Here is an 18,733-nt window from a genome sequence, read left to right as displayed (position 1 = left end):
CAAAAATGTCACATCTGATTAAATTCCCAGCAACTGAATGGACAATGGACACCAGATTCTCTGCAACTTCTCAAGCTTCAAAAATGAACCTTGTGTAGAGGTTCAGCCACACATACCACAAATCACTAATTAACAACTAATCATTATTTTCTTTGGCTATAAAATAGCACAAATGATTCAACAGACTTGAGGAATACTTACTTATTGTGCAAGGTTAAAATTAAAGTTTCTCTTTTGAAATAGTTTGTTCTTGCACTCCAAATTTCACATAAGCAAAACCTCAAGTAGCATTACAGAATAGGTGTTAGCAGAAAGCAATAAACAATATTGTTGAAACAGTGCTGATTTCAGCAAATATACTATTAACTTTGAAAGATGATATAATCAGTATTGCATTTAATTTTGAAAATCATTTGCCTGTTTGGGGAAGCACTACCAGACAAATATGCCAACTTCTATCATTTTCAGGAGGCCTTATTTTCTATTTAAAAGGCAGCATCACCGCAGACAAATTGAAGCTGTTATTTTTAACCTGTACACATATATTTCCCTTATATTTACGACCTGGTTATAAAGAATTTGTTTCAAAGACGCTGAGCAACTCTGAGTGCTTGGTCTGTACGGTGCAGCCTGCTCCCCGAGTGGGACAGGCAGAAGCATGGTGGCTTTTTGTCAGGACACAGGGGAGAGTTGTCCCTGTCAGCAGCACAGACCTCAGCGTACCCCTGCAAACTCTCCACCCTTCCTCGAAGCCACAACCTCTGCTCTCTCACTGGTAGCAGTTTGGGGACGGGTTCTCAGACTTCAGGACTATCAGGCTGCTGCAGGCCTTTATCCCTGATGCTGGGTCTGTCACAAGCTGGAGCCGGTGCCACGCAAACTACGACGGCAGGAAAACAGGTTTCCCCAGCACCCTTTGGCTACTCTCACACTTGCCTCCTGGCGCTAAGGCCGGGGAGATGCTGCAGCACAGGCCAGCGCTGGATTTGGAGACGTCAGGCTGAACGCTGCCCAGGTCACCTAAGCTCTGCACGGCCCCGAGAGCCGGGGCGCGGGACACGAGGGCAGCAGGGCAGGCGCAGCCCGCCTCGGGCGGCAGCAAGGGGCGGCGGGGCGGGGGGCTCCGGGCAGGCTCTGTGAGGGGCGGTGGCGGGCCCTGAGGGGGCGGGGGTCGGCCCTGAGGGGCGACAGGGGCTCCGGCGGGCCCTGGGGGGGGACGGGGGGGGCCCTCCGGCCGGTCGTGAGGGGCGACAGGGGCTCCGGCGGGCCCTGGGGGGGACGGGAGGGGCTCCGGCCGGTCGTGAGGGAGGCGGGGGGGAGGGCTCCGGCGGGCCCTGGGGGGGGGCGGGGGGGGGGCTCCAGCCGGTCGTGATGGGCGAGAGGGGCTCCGGCCGGCCCTGGAGGGGACGGGGAGGGCTCCGGCCGGCCCTGAGGGGGACGGGGGAGGGGGCTCCGGCCGGCCGTGAAGGGAGAGGGGGGGCTCTGAGGGGAACGGGGGGGGGGCTCCGGCCGGTCGTGAGGGGAGAGAGCGGCTGCGGCCGGCCCTGAGGGGAGACAGGGGGCTCTGAGGGGGGAAGGGGGAGCTCCGGCCGGTCGTGAGGGGAGAGAGGGGCTCCGGCCGGCCCTGAGGGAGGCGGGGGCCCCAGCGCGGGAGGCTGACAGGGCTCTGGAGAGGCAGCGCCTGCCCCGGGCTGGGGGGGTGCCGAGGGCGGGCTGCTCACGGCAGACCGCCACCCGCTGACCCCGCTCACCGGCACGCACGGCGGCTCCCCGGGCCGAGGGCCGCCGCCGCCGCCGCAGCCGCCTCCTGCAGGACCGCGCCTGCGCAGCTGCGCGCCGCTCCGCCGGCCGCCGGGGGCGCCCTGCCCGCCGTGCTCGCGCCCTGCCCGCCGCGCGCCGCTCCGCCGGCCGCCGGGGGCGCCCTGCCCGCCTTGCTCGCGCCCTGCCCGCCGCGCGCCGCTCCTGCGCGCGCCGCTCCTCGGCGGGGGGGGGGGGGCGGTCAGCGCGACAAGGGCCGGCGCCATCATGGGGAAGAAGCACAAGAAGCACAAGTCGGACAAGCACCCCTACGAGGGTGCGTGGCGCTGCCGGGGCCGCCTCCGCGGGGGGCGGCGGAGCGGGGGGCGGTCAGGGCCTGCGCGGCAGCGGGGGCGGCGGGTGGCGGGCGGCGGGTGGCGGGTGACGGGTGACGGCGGCCGTTGGCGGCGGCCGCCCGGCTCACGTGCCGCCGCCGGCCGTTGGCAGAGTACGTGGAGAAGCCGCTGAAGCTGGTGCTGAAGGTGGGAGGCAGCGAGGTGGCGGAGCTGTCCACGGCGGGCGCGGGGCTCGGGCTCGAGCCCGGCCGCTACGAGGACAAGCCCGAGCACGACAAGCACAAGGACAGGAAAAGGAAAAAGAGGAAGAAAGGGGAGAAGCAGGTTCCTGGCGAAGAAAAGGAGAAAAGGAAGAGAAGAGTGAAGGTAGGTGTTAGTATTCTTGCACTTCGGCTTTGTCTTGTCCTGATACCGAATGGTGAACAGGTATGAATGTAACTCGTGTCCGTAAATGTGACTACATTTACTCCCAGTGTACTGTTTTTGCCAAAATATTCCCTCCTAGTTTCATTAGACGAGTGAAGTCATCTGAAGTTTCTCATCTGTTTACAAATACTGTCCAGTAACAGGACAAAGACAATTAATATGGAAAAAAATCCTGTGCATCTGAGTAAATCCATTTCTGTGAAACAGAATGAAGACTCTACGAACTTTAAATTGGAAGGAAATAATAGTGTGCTCCCCTGTCAGGGTTCCCTACCTAAGAAATAATTGTAAGACTCGCACTCTTTCACATGAAATGTCATTTAAAATATATTAAAAACACACTCATGATTGTGGGGAATATGGAAAATATGAGCTAGGTAGTTACAGCTGCCTGAACTAATCACTTTGAAAGAGATGAAGCACTTGTTTGTCTCAGTTATGCTCCCTAGGCAGAAATTGATGGCTCCACACTTACAGCTCTGCAGTTTCTGAGCAGATTCTTGTTACAAGTACAGGTGATGACCTCAGCAGGCTTCACATAGTGTAGATATTGAATTCAGTTCATCGAAAGCTAGTCAAATATATTAGGCTAATAAACAAGTCCAAGCATCTCTGTTTCCCAGAGGAAACTGCAGAGGTTATTACTGAGGGCAGATCCAAGGACAGTGAAATTTTGAAACAGAGGGGACCTCAATTTTAAATTTCCTGACTCTTTCCTACTAGCCCTTCTGATACCTTCAAATCATTTTAGGGTCTTCATTGGGAAAAATGCTCTATACAGAAGACAGTGCACAGTTGTTCCTGTTATGTCATTAGAGGCTGTCTGTGACATGTAAAAACAAGAAAAGATCCATAAATGCTACACTCCTTAATATAGTTGAAGTACTTTATTGTCCAGCAGATGGAGACAGCACGTAACGAATGCAGGTTGTTTAAGACTTCTGAATTGTTTTTTTAATATGAGGCTGTTCTGAAAGATCCAAAGAGAGCATTATGTACAGTATTAATGCTGATTTTGCAAGTTCTGTGAATATCTGTAACAATCTTTCTATTTGTAGGAGGATAAAAAGAAACGAGATCGAGAACACCCTGACAGCGAAGGAGAACAAGAACTGAAATGTCAGACTCCCGTGAGACTGGAGTTGCCACCAGAGAAACCATTGACAAGTACTTTATCGAAACAGGAAGGTAGAAAGAATTGAAAATTATTTAGCTTTAGCTAATTCCAATTTTATGTAATTGACTCACATTTTCTTGTTCTTTGTTTTTTTTATAGCAAGTGACTTGCTATTTTTGGCCATCCCAATGTTCTCCCCTGTCTCATACAAGTAATACTTGAAATATGTTACTATATACTTCTTTTGCAGAATATCTGCTAACTTGTACATGTGAGTAGAGAAGTAGATTCCCTATGTAGCCAGGTTTTTATGCTACTGTATTTTTTATTGGTGTATATTTCTTTTGCAGAAAGATATCCACTAACTGTGGATATAAGTGTGAGTAGAAAAGTAGATCGCCTGTATATCCTGGTTTTTTCATGCTGTTGCTGCTGTTTTTTATGCTGCTTTTTTTTTATTGATGATCAACATTCAATATGCATCACTTTTGTATAATGGATTGCTAATATCTTGGATGTTTAGTACCCCTTGATGTCAGTTCTGTTTCCAACCCTTTCTCATAGCACCCTTCTTTTTGGTCTAGAAGTGGAGCAAACACCGCTTCAAGAAGCTTTGAATCAACTCATGAGACAGCTGCAGAGGTAAATATTTGTATGTTTATTTTTTAGTAGGTTTTCAGAGCTATGAGATGAAAATCACTAACATACATTGTTAAGGAAAAAGGTTTATAAAAAGCTTTTCTAAAGCTATAAGGCCTGCAGGCAAGCTTGGTGCGTTCTGAAGTGCCCGATAAATATTTTGCCTACAAGCAGCAACAATGAAAACTGCCAAGCGTTCGAATGTCAGTACACTGATCTGTTTTTTTCATAACATGTAGAACATTCTGTAAAGAAGATGTATTGACAATGAACTTATTTTTGAGTTTTTGGGTTTTGTCACTGTTTTTGTGTGTTCTAATTGAGGCACTTGAGGTACGCGATTGCTCAAAGAGTGAAAATATCACTGATAAATATGATTGCTGACAGGATTATTTAAAAAATTTAAGCACTACTTTATGAATACATACCTATAACTTCTCCTTGGCTTAGCCTTCTTGTAAACACCTCCGGTTTCAGATTTGAAGTCTTTTTAAAAACTATTGAAAATAGGACGTATACTTAATTTACCAAAAGTGTGAAGCTTTCTTTGTAAGGAACTTTTTATTTTCAGAGATATGCAAGAATTTGGAATGAATTTGCCAAAATTATACCTTCACTTATTTCAACTTGAGTTCACCTATTTGTAGCTTTATTTACTATGAAAAGGAAATACACATCTTAAAGTTAAACTGTGTTCTCTTACCATCTTGGTAGCCAAATGTTTTTTCATCAAGCAGTCCAGTTTTCAGAATAGGAATTTATTTTTCTCTAGGTGGTCTGTGGTTTAAGATACTCTTTCTTGATTTTAAGAATTATGTCTTGTACAAGAGTAAGAGATCTTTCTATTGATCTGTGCCACCAAAATAAGCTCGTAAAATTTTGTTGGGGGGTATCTTTGTTAACAACCCTACACTCAAGTACTTGGTGTCAGGGTCATGAAACTAACCAGGCAAAAAAACATGCATATATGTATTTATTTTGGGTACCTTTGCATATATGTAGAAGAAGCCACTTTTATTTTTGAATCCTGTCTCTCAGCTGGAAGCTGCTGTGCAGGCATTGCAGAATGTTGGTGCTGCATGCTTCTGCAGTATACAGCAAAATGTTTTCCATTGTTCTGTAGTAACTTTATGTAAAAATCCAAAAGTCAACTAAGCTGCAAGAAAAAGGCCTGAAATGTCAAGGGTTTCACTAATGTATCCAGTAATACCAGTGAATTTGTAGAATAAAACTCACATATAAACCTAAGAGGCCAATCTCAAGCCACAGAATTCAGTGAAAAGAAAAAACAGTAGTGCTGAAGGGGAAATTCTTGTCAGTTTACCAGTTAAGCCCTAATCCTGAGGAGAAAATAGCAGGCAAGCCTAATTTATTTTAATACTAGTAGAAGCACCCGGGAACATCGGTCTATGTCAGAGGAACATAACTGAATTCAGGTAAATTGACGTATCAGTCTGTATACATAATACCACTTTGGGAAAAGGTTGAATGACAGTCACTGAAGGTGTTAGGAAATTTTAATGTAAAAACTATTGAAATTACATAACCTGAAAATTAACTTAAACATAATTGTAACTGTACACAAACATTCTGTCACAACTTTATGAAAAAGCTTTCCTTTTCAGAGTAAGCAAGCTAATAAGAGAATAACAAATATTCCTTCTAGTAACTCTTATTTCCTTTATTTTCCATTGATGTAAGTAGAATATAAAACAGCTATTCAAAAAAACCAAAACCTAAAAAGAATGATTTTTTTTTTTATCTTCTTGGGAATATGGATAGTTATCAAAAATACTCTAAAATATGACTGTAGCACTTTTCTGGTATATGGGTTTGCATATGAGATCTTTTCAACCTTCAGAAGTGAAAGATTGTGCTGACACAAGCTCGCTCTATGTTTTCGATTCCTTTTCAACTTAGTCCTTTCCTTTCTCTTTAATTCCAAGCTCAGGATGCTCTTTGTTAAAAATTGAAACATTAAAAAAAGTCTCTTCCTATCTTAACAGAAAGGATCCAAGTTCTTTCTTTTCATTTCCTGTGACTGACTTTATCGCCCCTGGCTATTCCATGATCATTAAAAACCCAATGGATTTTAGTACTATGAAAGAGAAGATCAAGAACAATGGGTACCAGTCCATAGAAGAATTAAAGGTAACTCTTTAAATTCTGTTTTGACTACAAAGAGGTATTATCAGTTTCAGTGTAAGGATTTATTCAAACTTTTATTTAATTTGGTTGAATGCTGGTGTTTTATGAGAACATGAAGTTGCCAAAAAAATCAGCGCTTCTGCCTGAAGGAATATTTTTTTTCCTTGACTTTTTTGTGAACAAGTAAGTTCTGGATGTGAAAAAGAAAACACGCTTCCAGTTTCTAAATGTGCATGTCAAAAAGATGTGGACAGTAAAAACTTTTCTTTTTTAATAATTTATCATGATGTGTACTTGAAGTGAAGTGCTGAGACGAAGTGCTTCTATGTGACGGTGGCGAATCACGATACGTGAATTTTTGTCTTAGCGGTCCAGCGGCAATTTTTTTTTTTTCTTTTGAGGTCATAACACAGCAGACTTTACTGCTGCACAGAATTGGATTAATGTTTACAGCCCCTCTAGATTACACATCAAAATATAAGCCATACCTTTAAAAGTTGTGATATATGCAAGCTAATCCGAGTTCCAAGAGGGAATGTTTCCTTCTCTTGCTTCTGTGCTGGCTACTCAGGTTTCTCAGCAGCAGGCTCTGCATATGTGGATTAAAAGTCCCATTCTGAAGGCTCCTAAAGCTCTTAAAAGGTGTGGCAGGGTGGGGGTTGTTTGGTTGGGGTGTTTTTTTTCTTCAACAGAAACGTTCTCTAATTTTGTGCCTGGCTAAATGAGGACCTGAGAAACGTACTGTGTGTGTAGTTAGCTGTTGAACTTAGACAATAGTTACCAGTTGTGGTTGTATTTTACTGCATGCTCTTATTTAGAGCTCTGACACTAAGAAATTATTCCCTGTTGTTCCAGCTGTTTCTGGTTAGTCTGGCAGACGGATCTAGAGAATGTCTTTCTCCCTGCTTTCTGGCTTCTAAGTCTTTCGCAAACATCAGCACTTATTTGTACTGGAAGATGTTTGTGCTAAAAGATGTTTTTCATTTTAACTTTGTCTCTTTGCAAATACCTGAGACTGTGATAAAGCAGACCTGTAGAGGGTCTGCAGTAAGTTTCCAGATTACGTTCGTTATTCAAGAAATGAACTTCAAATAGGCAGACGTTTCTTTTCTTAATTGTAACTGAAACTCTGGCAAATTCCCTGTAATGACTTTGAATTGCAACTCTTCCATATTTAAATTTAGCTTTATTAATTTTTTTTTTCCTTCATACTTTCAAGTACTGATTATCATAAAACTGCAGCTTAGTGAAGTGAATAAAGGTGCCTAATGCTAACTTGTACTTACTCGAGGTACAAAAAAGGATATAGGCAAGGATAACTAACTGGCTCATTGTTAAACCCCATGGCTTCATCAGGTTTTTATTTTGGCAAAATTTAGTCAATATTTAAATGCTGGACTCCAGTTAAAGTGACTGGAAAGAGCAATGGGGAAAGAATGGGTTGCTTCACTTTGTTTTCCTTTAATAACTGCTGATTTGTGGGAGAAGGAGGTAATTCTAGCTAAAAGAACATGCATCAACACTTTTAGAACTAGGTACAGCACCGAACACTAAGGAACGTTTTCAGGATGTTTGTTGGGATGCTGGTTTTGAGACTTAAGAGTCTAACCTACATGCTTATTTCTGAAGACTTCACTTGCAATTCTGTTTAAATATATTTCTTCAAAGAACTTTTCTACCTAATGAATTAAGGTTATTTTTCACTCTTGTTCAAGATACTGCTTATATTGCAGCTAGGACTTTAATATAGTATATTATAAAGTTTTCACTTTCGTTCTGAAACCATTGTCTATACAGGATAACTTCAAATTGATGTGTACTAATGCAATGATTTACAACAAACCAGATACCATTTACTACAAAGCTGCAAAGAAACTACTGCACTCAGGGATGAAGATACTTAGCCAGGTAATAGAAAATTTTAAAACAAAGTGTTAAAAAGTATGCTTCTTGCCTTTTGATGCCTTTTCATTCTACTTTTCTGATATTGATCTCATGAAAAGGGTTAAAACTGGCTTAACGTTTCTCAGATGTTTACATATTAGATTTAAAAGATGCATTGTTTTGAGGATCGTGCTTTTAGCACAGCTATCAGATTGCTTATAACTATTTGCACCGAATATTCCATTTTCTAAATTGCCTTTGTATTTGCTGGTACTAGGCAAAAAAAAGCACTGAAATAAAATCATCCTTTATGGGTAAGCTAGGAAAAAATTAATTGAAGTAAGAAATAAAAGCATTCCAGTATGTTTTTTAGGAAAGAATTCAGAGCCTGAAACAAAGTATAGAATTCATGGCTGACCTGCAGAAGACCAGAAAGCAGAAAGACAAGATGGAACAGCAGCCCAATGGGGAAGATGAAAACGGGCTTGGGAAGGACAAAGGAGAACCTGTGGACAGTGACACCAAAGTATTCAAAACACCTAACAAAGAGCACAAAAAGTGAAGTATTGTCTCAATAATGATTAAAGGTTACACCCTTCTTATTCTACTGAAACAAAATAACTTTTAGGGACAGTGCAGGTGGGTTTATGTCTTTCTGGTACTGTATATGCAGTAGGGGCTCATCTCAAGGGAGCAATATTTAAATACAGCATCCTTGTCTAGCAAAAATAAATATATTTAGAATCATTTTATAGGGTACAAACATTTTTCATGGGTATAACCCTGTACTATTATCAACTCCATTCCTTCAACTGTTTTCAACTTTAGTGCAGATTTGAAAATACTGCTACTAAAATTCAGAGTAGCTACTTTTTTATTTTACCAAAAACATCATTGTTAGTTTTGTGGGAGTGATGATGTAAAATCTGGCAGTATGCCAAACTGGGACAGCCGTATAGCTAAAGCAAGCTGTATATACAAAGATTTCTTTAGTTAGTAACGTAAACACTCTGTTTTTGGACAAGTCTCTTTGTCACGTATTTTCCCCTGCTGTATTAGATAAAATCGTACTTTTTTTTTTTTTTTAAACTTTCAGTTATTTTGTCTACAAAAACAGTTTACGTGGTTTGAAGTAAAAGGAAAAAAATCTATGCCATGTTCTCCTCTGATACCTAAGCCATTCAGTATCTGTTCAGTCAGATGCCAGTAACTAAGATGCGTGGGTTTTATTCACAGGAAGGACAAAGATCTACTTGAAGACAAATTAAGAAACAATAGCTTGGAAAGGGAACAAGAGCAGATTGATCGTATTGTTAGAGAGTCTGGAGGAAAGTTAACAAGACGACTTGCAAACAGTCAGGTGAATCTTTGGGTATTTGGAAACTCAATACATTCTTTTGTGAACCAGACTTACTTAGCATCGTATATCAGTTGAAACTCAAGGTACATGTTTACTACAGTTCACACCATTTTACACATGACTGATGATTTGTGTAATATCTTAAGTGGAAAAAAAGAAAAGCATTTCAGTTGAGTGCATGCTGAATTTCATCAGCAAAACAAGTTTATCATCTTAAGTTTTCAAAAATCTTAGATAAATTCATAGAAAAAGATGAATAGAGGGAACCTCAAGAACATATCTTAAATCTGACCTGCAAAATACTCACTAGTTCTGAAACACCTGCATATTTGATCAAAGGCTGTTAATGATATGAGACAAGAAACACCGTTTGATAAAACTAGGCCCATTTTATTTTCTACCAAAAATGAGTTACATATGTTATCCTTTAGTCTCTATAGAAATGTTATCTTAATTCCTTGTGCCTATGTCAATAGTAAAGGTATTTATATCTGAAAATAAAGAAGTTAGAGCAGCAGTCACATCTGAAGTACTTTTTTTTTTTATTAGTTTAGGAACTGTGAATTGCAATTATTATGTACGTTAAAATAATCTAATCTTATTTCAGTGTGAATTTGAAAGAAGAAAACCAGATGGTACAACAACTCTGGGCCTTCTTAATCCGGTTGACCTTAATGCAGGCGGTAAGTTGGCATGGTCCAGGTCACAAGCCGCTTTCACTTACCTGGTCTGCTGCTTTTTTGTTGGGGCAGATCAACAAACACTGCTCAACAACCAAACGCTTCTTTGTACTCTGATAAAGAGCAGGGTTTAAAAAGCTGCAGTTGAGGAAGCAGGTAAAATGGGAGAATAGTGGGTGTTGCTGGGAGCAGCTGGAGGGAATCCTGTGTGGTTGTTACTTCTCATTTTTGTGTCAGCTGTTTGTAGGAGATGCAGGAAAAAGCTGTTGCCATGAGAGAGGGGGGCCAACCTGCTATGTGCCTTTTAATTCTTGGGCTCCCCTTAAGTCTCATTCACATAGAGTATGGTGTTTGTTGACCCGAAGGGTCACAAACCTTCAGAATTTGCCACTAGGAGCTGTCCAGGTCCCAATTCATTTTGTCATGTGATGTCAGTGCTGTCTAACGTATTGCCACTAGCTAAAAGGCGGCATGGGCTTGAGTATTTAACTGCCACCTCATTACAGAGCTGAACTGACTAGACCTAGAATAGGTAGAAACCAAGCTGAAAATATGGTTTATCCCTGCCCCTTGTTGGTGCAGCAGAAAACCTCAGCAGGCATAAAGAAAGTTTTGTCCTTCAGATTAGGAGTTAGCTCCTCTTTGATTATACAGCCTCTGTTAGGGGAGGGCAGGAAGGAGAAAAAGCAGTAGTGAAAACAGTGAAAACTCTTACTATTTACATTAAATCTTCTATACTTAATCAGTATCGCTTAAACATGAATTCAGATTTAAGACTACGTGCAATCTTCATTATGCAATTGGAGATGATAATGCACTTTGAGAGTTGCATCCTCTTTATTCTGAAGTTTCTGGCTAGGAGTGGTTATAATTAATGAGTTTGGACATCTCTTACGTCACTCAACTGTGGCTTAATCGGTTTTGTATTTTGTTGTAGAACCAGGTTACTGCCCTGTCAAGCTGGGTATGACAGCAGGAAGACTTCAGTCAGGAGTTAATACATTACAAGGGTTCAAAGAAGATAAAAGAAACAAGGTTACTCCAGGCAAGTGCTGGATTTTTTTTACTCTAAATCCTGTTCCTTACATAAACGGAATGTGTTGATCTCATTGCTAGCACACAAATAGCTTAGAACTTTGGGTTTTTTTTTAAATGATAAAATTATTTCTTTTGCACATATTTATCACACAGCTAAACAGCACATCACAAAATTTAGCTTAATTTGCATCTACAAAAGGGGAGATGTATGTAATAAAGTGTTCATCTATAACAGGAGGTATAGGAACTATACCAGATAAATAAAAAGGTTTTTTGTAGCTTAGAAAGAGCATAGTGGGCAGCCTGAAGACTTATTAGCAGCAGCACTGAACTGAATTCTTTTATTGTATTAAGACATAAAATACTGTTAATAAATAAATTATGTATTTGCATAAAAAATGCAAAATAAATGCATTTGCAAATAAAAATGCATTTGAAATAGATGTTACTAATTTGTTTTAAGCTTAAATATGCTCCTAAAAGTTCCTTTTTGGGGACTGTTTTACAATGCATTCTTGTTTTCATCTGACATAAGTGGAGGTAGTAATTAGTATTGTTATTATTCATCAGTGATGTATTTGAATTATGGACCCTATAGTTCCTATGCTCCAGCATATGATTCTACATTTGCCAACATCAGCAAAGATGATTCAGACCTAATCTATTCAACGTACGGGGAAGACTCTAATCAAGGATCTTTCAGGTAAGCAAGCAACTAGGATGTAACAGCTTTCACGTACAGAAGCTGTTAACGTTCAAATCATAGCAGTTGCTGTTGAACGATGCCAGGATCATAAGTCCCTTTTTTTTTTTTTTTAAAAGATAAAAGTCCTTAAGAAGAGAATGTACCTGCAATGTGAAGTTAGTCAGGACCGAAGGATTTTGATGCTACTGATTCATAAAGAATTTAGAATCTAATGCTTAGAATATTTATGACTTACATTGAAAGGCTGACGTTCAAAACCAGAGAGCGTTGATTGGTACAAGTGTTGATACAAATTGTGTTTTTAATGTTAATGAACATCATTACTGCCTTGAATAAGAGGCATACTTGTTAATGTCAAGTACTAACCAAGCCACTATGGTTATAGGAAGAGATAGGAGTCCAGAGACAGCAATTAACAATTTCATTCTCAAATTGTATAGTGCTTGGAGCACTGGTTTTCTGTTATTCACCACGGTAAAATGATTCGTGTTCCTTGTTTATTATTGTTGATTATAACAAAATCTCAACGTTAATAAAGTCCTCCTGTTTTTAAAGAATCTCAGAAATAGAATACACTGTGGTATAAATTCATCTGAAATGTGACTACTTAAGTACAGTGCAAGTGTTAAAGCGCTTGTGAAAGCTTGCTCTGTTTGATTCTGCTGCCTGAGGCAGTATACTTCCAGCTGTATTTCAGTCTTTCTTAGGATTCTGAATGGGTTCCGAGGCTACAAAGTCACGTATAGGTAAAGAAAAGCAAGCCATTTCTACGCTATTCTTTATATGTCAGCATTTTCTATGCTGTACGTATTGGTTTGACTTTACATAGCAAAAAATTTTCCCATTGAATGTTTGATTTGAAAATGGTTACCTTAATTATCTTTTGATCTTCTAGTATTCATGATTTTTTGGTGAAATCCCAAGATTATCCTTTTGTAATGGCTGATAGTTTGCTTGATGTTCTAACAAAAGGAGGACATTCTAGATCTCTCAGAGAACTAGAAATGGTAAGAGTGAATTTGTGAATTTTCTGATGTTTATTTTTAGCACACAACTATAAAGCTGGAGAAAGATGCTACTGTTCCTATTTATGGGCTTCATTTTAATTGGTAAAATTTGGCAGTGAAGACTTAACTTGTTAATTAGCGAGAAATGAAAACTAACAAATTACTGTAGCTTGACAGAATTACATGTCCTTCCTCTGTCTGCTTTCCCACCCACATTAGTACTGGGTCTTGTTCCAGTTAGTAAGAAAACAGAGCAGCAAAATGCTGTCGCTTAGAAAGAAGCGATCATGGAAGTTTTTGTTTCTATGAGAAGTTCAGCATCTTCCTACCAGCCACTATGTCAACAGAATAAGTAATTAGTTTTTCCCTTCAGTAAGTAAGTGTGCTTTGAAACTCAAATATGTGCTATGTAGGAATACTGCACAACTACTCCTCAAATCTTTATGAAATTTTAGGACCCGGGGAAAAGGATAGAACTAAAACTCAATTCACAATCCTAGAGTTCGTGGAGAATCTCAGCAACTACAGTTAACTACAGTATGCTCAGTTAACTACAGTTCTAGATTTGAATTTCACATGAACGTAAACTATTGAAAGAAACAGTACAGCTTTTTACAGAGAGTTCATATATTAGCTAATTACTGCTGGAAGTAGTTCTTGGATTAAAGGTCAGTCTTTGGCCTTTGCTTAGCAGTACTAGTTTAACTCTTTTCTAGTACCCAGTAGTGACACTGGCTTTATTAAATAAATAAATTATTTAGTGAAACAAAACCCATTTCAGCATCTCATCATCATGTTTCTTCCTTTTCTCTCGCCCCTCAGTAAATAACGTCTATGGTGAGATCACTGCAGAAAAACATACAAACACACACTTACAAAGAGAATAGAAAAGTGTTTGCTATAAAAATGTGTGTATTTCAGTAATAATATTATCTCTTCTCTAATATCTGAATAATGCCCTCCAAAAAATAGCAACATTGTAACTTGGTTTACAGAGAAAGCTTGCTGTGACCCTATATCACTTACCTCAATTTAAAAATAAGGAATTATAAGGTTTTGCTTTGAACTTAAGAATAAGATTAATTTTAATGCCTTATTTAAAAAAAAAAACCTTTTCTCAATTCAGCCCCTGGAGGAAGCTGAAGGCCCACATGAAAGAAGTGATGGAACAAAAGATGTGAAGGTTAAGATTTTTTTTTTATTTTCTCCTGTATCAATTAACTACTCTAGGCAACACGTCTAACTTCTTAACTATAAAACTGCCTACAATTTTAAAGCCGATGCAGCTACATTAAATTTTGACAAGCTGTATATATACACTGTGTAAATCATGACAACGGCCTACTCTTTTGTAGATATTTTGAGAACCAGAACCTCCAAAAAGTTTGTCCTAAATGAGACTGTATGTCAAAAGAACTAGAAGAAAACGTTCAAGTATTCTTGTTCGTGTCTGTTCAACTTTTTTTTTTTTTTGCTTCTGTTATGTGCTAGATGTTCTGCATGGTACTTGTGGTAGTTTTACTTATTTGAAAATACTGATTTCTTTTATCATTAATTTGTAAGTATAAAATACCACACAATACATGGTGCGCACACAATATCTTTGGGGCATTTTCTCAAATAGCTTGGGTGCCTGTAGACATGCTGTGTATATTACTAAACTCATTCCATCCAACAAACGTTCCTCAGTTGAAAAGAGAGGAGTAGCATTCTAGTGAAAGGACTGTTCTCCTGAAACCTTAATCTGCTGACAGTGCCCAGGTTGGTTTCGTCTTTTAGCATCGTAAGTTGTGGAAAAATTCTGGTTTGGGTGAGCTGAAGGAATTACTTAATTAGGATGTAGGTCTTAACTTATTTATATCTTATATGCGTGTTCCTAGCACTTTGGACAGATGCCCTTTTTTATTTGAATATGGAATAGGATAGTAAGCTGAGTAACTGTAGAATAGTAGCTGAATAACTGTAGAATAGTAAGTTTCATGGAGTGTCTTTCAACTGTCCATCTGTATGCTAACTTACTTTCTGTAGAGAAATTAATTTTAATTAATTTGTCATTTTAATTTACCTGAAGCAATTTTATTTTTTCAAGACTGATCTAAATAGTATCTAAATTATTTGCTGCTTTGTTTTGGTTTTTTAGATTATGGAAATTGAGATGGCTAACAGGTTGGACTCTGCTAATAATGACAGACTTACAGCACTAAAAGCAGTTACCAACTTTGGCATGCCTATAGAAGAGTTTGACTCTGAGGGTGAGTTTTCTTCATACTTGCACTTCAAGTTCTATTCTGTAGTTATTTTAAATGAAAGGTATTCAATGATCTCATTCCCTTGGCATATTTAACCTTACCATAACATGAAGTAAATAAGCAAACTCTTAGGACTTTTTTTTTTTTTTTTTTTTTAAATTAAACAGAGGCCGAAATCTTCCAGAGGAAACTTGATGAAACAACAAAGCTCCTGCGAGAGCTCCAAGATGCTCAAAATGAACGACTAAGTACAAAGCCTCCCCCTAATATGATTTGTCTTCTGGGTCCATCATACAGAGAGATGCACTTAGGTAAACGTTACTTTTTCTTATCACTTTGGCAGACTTGATTGTTAAATTACTGTGAACCAAGGTGACAGTCCCTAAGCAAGACAAAGGTTTAACAGTTACAGTACACAGTGTGTAGAGTCTGTGCCCTGTTAGGCATAGGAGACTAACATTCAGTTTTTGTACGTAAAGTCAGATGAAGGTTTTTAGACACCGATTTGGAAGTACTTCCTCCTTATTAATCCCTTTTCCTAGAACTGAGCTTTCTCAATGCCACAGGGTATATGGCAGCTGAGCGCCTCTTAACTTCATGATTTTTCCATTGTCTTTGAATATGCGTTGCTTAACGTTACCACGTTCTTATTGTGAGGCTAGCTTTATTCCAGGTTTGATTTAGTTATCAGTCTGTTTTATTATACCACTTAATATTTGTATCCAACATACTTTTATTACTTGAGCAAAACACCTGGTCCTACAGCTCAGTTATGCAGCCTACTTAATGGTAGCTCTCTTGACACAGGACTGTGCAAGGAAGATGCTCTGTTTTGCGAGTAAAATTAACTTGTACAATCTCAATTACAGCATTTATGGTCTAAAATAATCACCTCAATGTGATGGGATGTAATCCCCACTACTGCATAAATGTTACCAAGTCAGTATAAACCTAATCTGGACAAATCTTATCTTAAAGAAGAAGTTCAAGTACTTATAGCTTCCCCCTTGAAGGGGAACTATGACATTTGTAGCAACAGGAAGAGTCACTCCCGTTTATATGCAAAACTAAGAAGCTGTGCTTGAATCCCAAAAGCTGGATATTACTGACTTAACTGCTACATGGGTGCTGCCAGATCTCTCCCAGCTGCTGTATTAACGTGACCCAAGCATCGTTAGTTTGTTCATAAAATAAGCTATCTAACTTTTGGTGTGTCTTGATGGCAGCAAGCCTTGTCAGCAGTTATTTCATTCCTTCTGTCCTTATAGCCATCTCTTATCGTTTCCCAGTCTATTTTGCATGATCACACACAGTACAAAGAAGTCTTGTTGCAGCAACGTTACTTAACAGTGATGCATTTGTGGTTAAACCCTATTTACAAGGTGAAGGGTTTATTTCAGCAATTGTGTATGTATGTGTATTTAGCATATAAATACAAACACATTCACTTTTATCTTTTTAGCTGAGAGAGTAACCAATAATCTGAAAGAACTCGCACAACAAGTGACTCCAGGTGATATTGTTAGTACATATGGAATCCGGAAAGCAATGGGAATTTCAGTTCCTTTACCTGATACAGAAGACAGCTGGGTAGATTTAACAGATGGTGAGTATACAACATGTATTGCAGCGTCCGTTCAGCTAAAACGGAACCACTGCTGCAAATCATTAGAAGGGTTCATGGTAGAAGTTGCAGTACTTCAGTTCCAACTTCCAATTACTCTTCCTTTTCTAAAATTCTGATTTTATGGAAAAGTTGCTGTGCTTGGTGTCAGTCCAAAAGTAATCTCTTGGATGTATGGAGTATGGAACCGTGGTTCAGCTACTTAAAGTAGTTATTTTACCGTTCAATTTCAGTTCAGGGTGAAATTTTTGCCCTTGGCACAATTTTAATGGTTGAAGATAGAAGAGGAAGAAACTAGTAATGATACAAAGCCGAAACAAATTTCTATGGGTAAAATTATTAAGTAGCATGAATTCATTAATATTGTACAAACTTCATTCAGTACTTGCACGTGTAAAATACTTCATGGTAGAAGAAACGGTCAGATTTAAACACGCTTACCTGTTGTGTGACCTTGTCCCAAAGCTCAGCTGTTTTCTAGCATTGCCAAAGTTCCAAGCTTGGCAATCCATTAAATTCTAGCTTTCCGTTTAGAGTGAAGTTACAAGAGTGATCATATTCCTCACTGTTGCTAAAAGGAGGACATATTTCTCCCGTAAGCGATTGACTCGGCACGCTTCTTGTTTAATTGGGCCAGCTGTAGTGCTCTGTAAAGTGACTGAATCAATTCAACTCATTTATCCAGCAAAAAAAGTTAACTGTTCTTCCTAGAGGGAGTAGTCAGTTCAGTGGAAGATCTTCGTGCCAGAAGCAGCCCCCTTGTGGCAGTGGCTTATTAGATCACCTTAGCTGTCAAAGTGTACCCAGAGATTGTTAGGCCTCACTTTCTAAAGAGGATTAAAAACGTGTTTCAAGAAAGTTAATTCATACAACAAATTTACATGATCTACGGTTTATAAGAAATGTCAGTTAAGATGGTGTTTAATTAAAAGAGCAGGATTACTTCAGGAATTTACTCATCTTTTCAAGCAAATTTCTCAAGAAATCTTGACCTGACAATTCTTTTTTCCTAGCAGTGTACAAGAGAGGTTATTTAACAGAAATAGACTAGATAGAATATTTCTTTCTTGAACTGTTGTATAAAATGCATTTAACACAGGACTATCTGCATAGATAGCAAATGACTTTAGGAGAAGCATTATACTGTATATGCACTTCTTTTGTTATTAAGACTATTATATATGCTAATTGACCTAGCATCTGTTGTAATCTTTCAGACTTCCAAGAACCTAAAAAGACTGTCACCATCACTGACAATGAATGTGGTCCAGTTACAGTCTGAAGCTTCAGTTAAGTTTACAGGTGTTTGTTTGATTCTGTTTAAGAACCAGATGAACATTCTTCAGGTGCACTCACTGAGCACGTGTATATTGTGTGTTAAAGAAACTACTTTTGTTTATTAAATTTTGGAATTGATGACATTTAAAATTGAATTTTTTGTATTAGAGTAACTTCTGCTACATACATGTACTAAATTATTTCTGCATTACTAATTATTTAAAAGGAATTCTGCAGCATTTAAGTTTTCCTTGCATTGTCTGGAAAAGTCAAAGCATAAGCGAAAATGTGGCTATAGAATAAGGTACAGGTACTCAACCAAAAATTTCCAAAAGTAATGTATACTGTGTATCCAAATCTGCTTGGGGGCACGGAAATCAATATCTGAACATACAAGTTTCCCTTTTTAAAATAACTGCGTAGCTTTTAGGATCATGATGAGGAGAAAAAGTCTTTTTGAATAAAACTGATATAACTAACAAAT

The 18,733-nt window shown here is 39.3% G+C and overlaps 1 protein-coding gene across 1 annotated transcript; it reads left to right on the top strand.

The window, feature by feature from the left end:
• Window positions 1-1,956: 1,956 nt before the first annotated feature.
• BRD7 (bromodomain containing 7) lies at window positions 1,957-18,387 on the top strand. The gene is made up of 17 exons (XM_068956041.1): window positions 1,957-2,074; window positions 2,245-2,459; window positions 3,578-3,707; window positions 4,221-4,278; window positions 6,282-6,426; window positions 8,221-8,331; window positions 8,681-8,865; window positions 9,544-9,667; window positions 10,275-10,350; window positions 11,285-11,392; window positions 11,956-12,088; window positions 12,987-13,098; window positions 14,225-14,281; window positions 15,239-15,350; window positions 15,515-15,658; window positions 16,810-16,953; window positions 18,189-18,387. Exons 1-17 carry the CDS (start codon window positions 2,026-2,028, stop codon window positions 18,251-18,253), a joined length of 1,968 nt encoding a protein of 655 aa, XP_068812142.1. The 5' UTR covers window positions 1,957-2,025; the 3' UTR covers window positions 18,254-18,387.
• Window positions 18,388-18,733: the final 346 nt, after the last annotated feature.

This window comes from Struthio camelus, chromosome 10 (assembly GCF_040807025.1).
Source record: "Struthio camelus isolate bStrCam1 chromosome 10, bStrCam1.hap1, whole genome shotgun sequence".
Classification (NCBI taxonomy): Eukaryota; Metazoa; Chordata; class Aves; order Struthioniformes; family Struthionidae; genus Struthio; species Struthio camelus.
The sequence above is the reverse complement of the archived record's forward strand: the minus strand, read 5'-3'. Positions and strand labels throughout refer to the sequence as shown.